This window comes from Octodon degus, unplaced genomic scaffold (genome assembly GCF_000260255.1).
Source record: "Octodon degus isolate 3935 unplaced genomic scaffold, OctDeg1.0 scaffold00021, whole genome shotgun sequence".
NCBI classification, from domain to species: Eukaryota; Metazoa; Chordata; class Mammalia; order Rodentia; family Octodontidae; genus Octodon; species Octodon degus.
Genome location: NW_004524597.1, coordinates 15271583 through 15280120, shown reverse-complemented (window position 1 = coordinate 15280120; position 8538 = coordinate 15271583). Strand labels below are relative to the sequence as shown.

The 8538-nt window shown below is 45.2% G+C and overlaps 1 protein-coding gene across 1 annotated transcript in view; it reads left to right on the top strand.

The window, feature by feature from the left end:
- The window catches only part of Sgsm1 (small G protein signaling modulator 1), an 82725-nt gene that overhangs the window by 38461 nt on the left and 35726 nt on the right, over positions 1–8538 (top strand). The window contains exons 13-15 of the mRNA XM_004628019.2: positions 1727–1865; positions 4421–4485; positions 6411–6556. Of these exons, the coding sequence (XP_004628076.1) occupies positions 1727–1865; positions 4421–4485; positions 6411–6556 (350 nt within the window). The remainder of the gene's footprint in view (positions 1–1726; positions 1866–4420; positions 4486–6410; positions 6557–8538) is intronic.

The window sequence follows — 8538 nt, the reverse complement described above, 5'->3', positions numbered from 1 at the left end:
AAGGTGACTGGAGCATTGTAGATTCAGTAGGGAAGGGTTCACTGCTGAGGCTCACACAGTGTGAGGTAGAGGCTTCATCAACACACACTTGCTGAACTGATCAGTGCTTTTCTGAGGCCAGCTGAGAACAGGAGGTGTTTTCCTAGGACATTTCACAGATCTCACTGGCCTTTCTTAGCCAGCTCACTGATGAGCCCAGCTGGGAGAAAGTTTGATAAGAACTGTGTTCTGTAGGGAGCTTCATTTGTGTCAGGGGCTAGGGCTGACCCTGTCAGCTGCTGAGCTTTGTGGCGTAGACCAGGCCTACACCCTTCCCCTCACAACTCAGAGGAAGAGTCACAGTCACACCAGCTGTACTTGAATGGTCATGGCTTACAAGGAAAATGTGCACTCTCATTTCTTGGAGTAGAGATTAGAAAGTGATGGCCCTCAGACCAAATCCAACTCATTCTGTATGGCCCATGAGCTGAGAATGGTTTTTATGTACTTAAGTGACTAAACAAGAGAATGTTTTATGATATGTGGAAATTACATGAAGTTCATATTTGAGTATCTGTCAATAAAGTTGTGTTGAAACACCACCAGGCTTGTTTATATGTGTGTCTGGCTACCATTGCCTTGTGACAGCAGAGTTAAGTGTAGAAAAGTTTACTGAGCCCTATCGTAGAGAAAATGAGAATGTTGCCGTCATCTAGAACTGCCAAGAGACCAGGAAGTAGAGTGCAGAAATCGCAGTACAGTACATATGTATATATCACTGGATGTTTGTTCTGTAGTTGCAAACATTGTGGTTTTCCTGAAGCTGAGAAAGAAAAAAAAATTGAAACATTGAGTGCTTTGTTCTGAGAGCAGCCAGTTGGAAATCACCAGGATCCAGCAGTTACGAGCACAGGGTCTTTCCAGTGGGACTGCTGTATCCACGTTATTATAAAAAGATTTGCCCCAATGGTGTTAGGCAATTATAATTCTAGCACTCTCAAAGGCTGAGGCAGGAGGGTTACAATTTTAATCACAGTCTAGGCAATTTAATGAGACCCTATCTCAAAATCTAAAACAGCTGAGGAAAGCCCTGAGTTCCATCTGCAGTAGCCAAAAAGTAAAAATGTAAAAATTTAGATATGAGGATTTATTTGCATGAGGTTTTAATTCAGTAGATGAGGGTTATAGGATGGGCATATGGCTTTTTAGCAAGCCCTCATAAGGTCTTGGGGATTGCCAGTCTCTGTGGACCCACTTAGGAGCACAGCATTGTAGTTCAGAACCATGGACAGCACCCCTCACACTCTGGGTCTCCTGCCCTCTGGTGCTCTCCATCTTCTGTTGAGATAGGCTCCCCCAGCTCACCACAAGGAGCTCCCCAGAAGTACCCGGCAGGCTCCCATCCTTCCTATCAGCATCCTGTAAGCACAACTAAATGACAACATGGCAAGGCAGCCTGCTCTTGAATTGGGCTTGTTTTCTTGGCTTTAGTCTTTTTGTGTCTCTGGCTTTCACCAGCTCTGTTCGTATGCTGGAGCTTCCAAATCATGGTGGTGGCTTTCATTGGCTCAGTAACTCCTCGAGGGCTGATGTCAGATTATGATTGGGCTTGTATTTCCTACTTTCACATTGGAGGTCTTTCCCTGTTCATGCGCCACCCTGGTGGGGAGCTAACTGCTTCGGGTAAGCCTTCTGCAACTCACACATACTTAACCAGCTCTTCTTCTGCCTCTTCTACATACCATAGTCCCCCAGGATCTGATGGATGTCTCTGTGAGCAGCCTCCCTTCCCTATGGCAACCTAGCCCCCGGAAATCCTCCTGTTCATCCTGTTCACAGACCGGCTCCGCTGATGGTAGCTCAAACAGTGGCTGCAACCATGAAAGGTAGGAGGGGCTTGCACTGTGGTTTGGAGAGACTGAAGGGTTGATCAGAGCCTTATGGATACCTGTTTCTTGCCATGCGGTGAATTTGAAGCCATGAACATAGGCCTATGGAATCATCCAGCACTATAATAAATCTTGGCCTTGTGCAGTACTGCCACTGGAGCCTGCTTATGTTTGTCAGTCAGGACAAACAAGGTTATGATTTGGTAACAAACAGTCCTGAAATCGCATTGGTTTTTTTTTTTTTTTTCTCGTTGGCTTTTTATGGGAAGTTCTATCTGCCACTCATATTGTCAGCAGAGAGTCTCCTTTGTCCAAACCAAAGTTCCTGGCTGATGGAGCAGCCACAATCTTGAGTGTTGCCAGTCAGAATGTCAGTGGGAATGCTACCTCTGGAGGGGCTTAAACAACAGGAAGTGTTGATTATTTCTACTTCCATTCATTGGCCCTGTCCACAAAGGGCTGAGAAGTGTACCCCTACCCTATGCTTGGAAGGCAGAGACCAGAAATACCACTTAGTGACGATGATAGCCTACGTCTCAGTTTGCTCTTCTGCAAAATGCTTAGTGCATAGGACTATAAGGATCAGATCAAAATTTTTTTTTTCATTTTTTGAGACATGGTCTTGCTGTGCAGTGGCGGTTGGCCTTGAGCTCACTGTGTAGCTCAGGCTGGTGCTGAACTCACAACAATCCTGCTGCCTCAGCCTCCTGAGTGTCGGGATTACAGGCCTGCACCACCACACCCGGCTAGACCAAATCATTATTTAATGTGGCCAGCGCAGGATACCTAGCACATGGTAGTGTTCGGTAAATGACACTATTTTATTGTACAGAATTAATTCTCAAGTTCATCTCCTTCCTTACCCACAGAGCTTCTCTCTTTGAACTAAGAAAATGCACAAAAATGATCCGTTTCTCACTTGGCCAGCCCAGGAGAAAGCAATTCTTTTGTCCTTGTAGGTGTTTATCCCAACGGGAGGTCCAGTTTTTAGCCATACATAAAGAGTCTGTTCTTAAAATCACCCCAAGGTTGTGTGCATACATTTAAACATGAGAAGTTTTAGTGTGACTCAAAATTCTCAAACTTCGAGTCACCTGGGGGAGGTAGCAAAGTATTCTGGCCCCATCGAGGCCCTATTTCCTAGATGTCCTGCTTGAGAGAGAGCTCTGTGTAGTGTCCAGGAATCTACATGTTAGAGAAACTCTTGGTGACTGTTGGACTGGCCCATTGATGAATGCTGCTGCACCCAGTTCTCACTTCCATAGTGCATCCCTGCTGCCTGCAGTGATGGGAAGCTCTCTGCCTTGTAGAACCAAGCCTGCTGCATGACAGCTTTCACCGTAGCACTGTTCTTACAAAACCTAAGCAGATCTGAATCTAAGCAACCTGAGGGCACAAAGGGGCCACTCTGATGTTTAAAGCTACTTCTCTCCTGGTTTCTCTGGGTGTCCCCTAGAACATCCTAAGAATAAATGTGCAGATACTCTCCCATTCTGCCCTCTGCAGAAGTACACTGCAGTTCTATGGCAGCCCTTGTTTCTCTGGCAGTGCTGGGGGATCCACTCCTTTGGTTTAGTCAGAACAGCACCTATAAATTCCTGTTCAAAGAGAAGCTTTGAGACATCACCTCCATTGCAATCAGCCAAACTCTGAATCCCAATTTGGCTTGCTGGAAACTCTTAGGAACGCTTCCTACAAATGACAGAACCTTACTTCAGACTGGTTCAGGAAAGAGGAAAAATGTGTTGATATAACTGAGAAATTCAGATTCACAGTAGCTTAGTCTGGCCTGATCTAGATAGCCAAGATAAGAATCCCTCTGTTTCTTCAGATGTTGCGTCTGCTTGTCTTTATGCTGCTTCCCCGTACAGTGGCAGAGGCATTTCCAGCAATTCCACCCATCTGACCACTACTATAGAAACCCAACCAGATAAAAAGAGTCTGTGTTTCTTACTAGTTCCAAAGAAAGTTCCAGGGCTGATTCTCATTAGTCCAAGGGTCATAGTTCGTGCATCATGTGACCACCTCTGACTCAAATACCATTACTCCATCCTGGATCACATACTGGTAAGTTATCCATCCATGGAAACTTCCAGAAGAGGTGATTTCCCTGGATGCTGATAGCCGAAGGACTGCCACAATGCTGCTGAATGGGTAGTAATCTTAGCAGCCCATGCTGTGGTCCCCTGCTGGCTGATTTTAATTTACTTTCAAGAGTGAATGAGGGCCGGCCAGATAGCTCAGTAGATTAAAGCACCTGCTTAGGCTAACACAGGGACCAGGGTTCAATCCCCAGTGTGCCTTGCTGGCCCTGCCCCTGGGGTGCACTAAGACAGCTGAGACTGGGCGTAGTCTGCGCACCTGTAATTCCAGCTCTTGGGAGGCTGAAAACAGGAGGATCACTACAAGTCAGATCTGTGTAGGGAGACCCTATAGACCCTGTACTAAAATACATTAAAAAAAAAAAAGTTAACAAACTGAGGTCATCTTCAGACAACCTGTACTGTACTGAGTGTGGTTCTGTTCTAAGCATCTTCTCTCTGCACCTGCAGGGCTCCTCTGAAACTTCTGTGTGACAACATGAAGTACCAGATCCTTTCCAGAGCTTTCTACGGATGTATGTATACATATTTATTGCTGGTGTGGAATCCAATGAGCATTTATTGAGTGGCTGCTATATGTCAGCGATAGCAGGGCAAGGAGCCAAACTCTGTAGGTTTGACTTCAGCTCTCCTATTTCCTAGTTACCTGGCTTTGATGACATTGCATTGACCTCTAGTGTCCTCACCTACAGACTGGGTGTACATTTTATCCCTGAGTCCTTAGAAAGGAAAGGAGTTTGGTTTAATCCCTACTGCCCCGCAAGCCTCACTATATGGGGGTTTGTTTTCAGAATTGGATGAGAAGCTTTTATAAAGAACCCTAATTCTTCACATGGCATGTTGTAGATGCTCAATAAATGTCTGTTCCCTTCTTTGGTGGGAAGAATAATGTGATAGGATCCTGTTCCCAAAACTTAAAAATTCCCAATTCGGGTATTCTGTTCCCATTTATCAGGTGAGGAAACTAAAGCAGAGAAAGGCAAAGGGAGTTGCCCAGGGTCACACAGCTAACAGGAGGGAGACCTGACACTTGAACCTGGCCTACCTACCCCTCAAAGCTTTGTCTTTTCTCCTCTCTCCTATATTGATTCTTAGCAGGTTTTATTGCCCCAGCCCCACAGCCTAGATGAGAGAGAAAAGATGCATTTTCAGGCATTCTAGAAAAGTCTTTGTTTGGGGGAGAGGTGTACTGGGGATCAAATTCAGGACCTTGCTCTTGTGAGGCAAGTGCTTATGCAGCTGAGCCATCTCCCTGGCCCTCTAGAAAAGTCTTAATCTGACCCGCATGGGCCTGTGTTGCAGTAGCAGTGCAGGTCAGCTGTGTGCCTGGAGAGGCGCAGAGAGCGTGAGCTCCATTCAGACAGGGCTTCTCCTGTGCTGTTGCCACCATCCTCAGAGCCAGTTCAGGGTCAGGCACTGGGCAAGAATTTATCAGACCCAAAGGGAAGATCTGGTAAAAGAAGTTGGGTGGAGCAGGGTTGGAATTACAATCACATGTCACATTCCTAAGGAACCCAGATTCGAGCCAGGAGGCCTGGGTCTAAATCCCAGCCCTGCTGTTCATAGTGGTATGACTTGGGCAAATGATATAATGAGTCCATGCCTAGGTTTCCCCACCTACAAAATGGAGATGATAATAGTACCTGCTCCACAGAGTTTGAGGTAAGAAATGAGTTAAGTTATGCAAACTTTGGGACCAGGCCCTGGCACACAGCATTTGCTGTTTAAGTGACAACTTTTCTGCAGTGGTCTTCATCACCATCATGTTTATCCCTCCTGCAAGGGTGCATCCTTAGGCTTCTTGGAGGTCCAGATTCTCTCTAGGGTTGGGGACAAGATGGTTAGAGAGGGTCAGGAGGAAGGGCATAGTCAGAGCAAGCAGCACAGGCTGGCACATGCCAGGAGCTTCCTACGTGCTGGGTATGATGCACAACTCCCTGCTGGTGCCAGGGGTGCAACTGGTGAGGGGTAGTACATGCAGGCATTCTTTGAGAGGGGCAGTGCTGTCTCCATCTTGTTGGCTTACTGGGCCTTTCTTCATCTAGCTGCAGTTTGAACAAGAGTCCATGTCTTACATTTCCTTTCTGTGTGGAATGAGGACCTATGCAAGCTCAGGAAGCCCAGCACATCCCTGGTCCCCTTTCTTCACTTCCCTTCTCTGCCAACCTGTCAGTGTCGGCTTCTGACATAAGAGGGTGTGTTACCCTAGCTAAGGCTGAGAAAGGTGACAAAACTTCCCTAGGATTAAGCAGTCAGGCCGGCAAATGACATCACCCTTCTCTCCAAGTTTCACTTTCTTGTCTAGAGAAGGGAGTGACAAGAATTTGTGCATTGTGACATCCAGGAAGCTGGGAAGTGAGGCAGTATTTTGGAGACTTCATGAGACAAGGCAAATGTTATCATATGGTATGTGATGATACGTCCCTTCCCTGTCCTGCAGGGCTCGCCTACTGCAGACACCTGTCCACTGTGAGAACCCACCTGTCGGCTCTTGTCAACCACATTATTGTGTCTCCAGACATGCCCTGCGATGCTGGGCAGGGGCTGACGGCTGGGATCTGGGAGCAATACCTGCAGGACAGCGCAGTAAGCGGGTTTGGCTTGGGCTATAGCGGGGTGGAGAGCGTTCTGTCTTCTGAGGAGTGAATGCCTCTGCTTGTGGGCACTCGTGCCATCCCACTCAGGATCACATGCTTGGGTTGCCCATATGCACATTGAAGGCCATTCATATTCTTGACTTCTGAGCCCACAGCTCTGCCTGTTAGGGTTAAAATTGAGGGACTGGGAAACATATACACACTAGCATCCCTTATGTGAAAATCCAATTCAAAATGCTCCAAAATCACTATTTGAGCAGGGACTTGACCCCCAGGGGAAGATTCGATACACACCACCCTGACCTTAAATGACAAGTCAGAGTCAAAATGCATGTGCACTAACAATATCTGTATAAAATTATCTCCAGGCTATTCATATAAAGTGCAAATGAAATACATGAATTGGATCCCTTCCCCAAAAATATTTCATTGCATGTATGAAAAAATTATGCAATCTGAGAAAACCTGAAACCCAAAATACTTTTGGTCCTGAGCATTTTGGATGAGTGGTATCCAATCTGTATGCCTGCTGAAAGTGAAGAATGTATCAGTCGGTGAGCATTTGTCACTGAGCACTGGCTGTGCACTCCATCCTGCCCAAGTTGCTGTGTTCTGTGTCTAGCTACATGGCATTTATGGTTTAGGTAAAACTATAGGAGGAGTGCTGGAGGTGGAGGGAGGCAGCCAGATCACAAAGATCTTTTCCACCACTGCTAGAGCTCTTTTCTCCCATATCCTTTGGACCTAAAGTTCTAAGGATCCTTCACTGGAAGATAGTCATTCCTTAAATGCTTCCTAAGATCTCCATAGTAAAATTTATATTTTTCTTGGGAGGAAAATATTTATGTTTTAAAAATTTCATCATCAAATGGTTAGGGAAGCCAGATATGTTGGTGTGTACCTGTAATCCCAGCACTCTGGGAGACTGAGAGAGAGACTGAAAATTGAGCCCAGCCTGGGCCTGTCACAGTGAAAATTTTTAAAAGAGGCCTAGGGATGTAGCTCAGTGAAAAGGCACTGGATTCAATCCCCAATACTCCCCTGAAAGTTAGGAATTCTTTAAGGATAGTGTTCTGTGTTCAGTGGACTCTCCCAGAACTTTGGCTATGCAAACACCCTGGTCATTTTCAAGAAATCAGAGGTGTGGAACAAAGCATGAAGAACAGTGCTGGTGAACCTTCTGGAGCTTTCAGTGATACAGCCTGTTGCAGCATGCATTCCACAGGTTCACCACCAGTGATGTAAGGCATTCTCTCAAATGTATTTGACCATAGAAAACTTCATTGGAAAAGTACATCCTATGACTTGTAGAAGGCAAAATTCACTTTGGAAAGAATTGGTTTATGCCAAGAACAAGATTTTGGAGAAGGCACCTGTTTCCTCACTGTGGGTGGGTCTGTGGTTCTACTGGCTCTGTGCCTTCCTTCCAGGTGCTGAAGAAGCCAAGCTTGGGAGCACCACGGTGGGCTGGTTCTCATGCGATGTGAGAAGCTGCTCTTTGTGCTTTCCTGGGGAGTGATTCACCAGAAGTAGTTGTTTTTAAAATTATAGGAGTACTCATCTTTTATTGTAGCAATTCAATGGGTAAAAAATAAAAAAACATAAAATTTAAAAATGATCATCTCCATGATTCCCTGCATGAATGGTCAGTCTCACTTGATGTAGGATGTTCTTTATACTCCATATGCTTGTCCATAGCAATATCTGTTTGGTTGTACCTTACCTGTATCTCTGTCTGTAGCTATAGATACACAGCCATATGGAGTCATGTATAGATCTAATATATATTCATAGCTTATATATAATGTATGTAATGTATAAGTCATTAGATATGCAGCTTATCTATATTTTTAGATATAAGTCTACATAGCTATAGATATGTAGATTTATAGGTATGTATTTATATTGTACAGGTTATATTTCTATATATTATATTTACACAGCCATATGGAGTCATGTATAGATCTAATA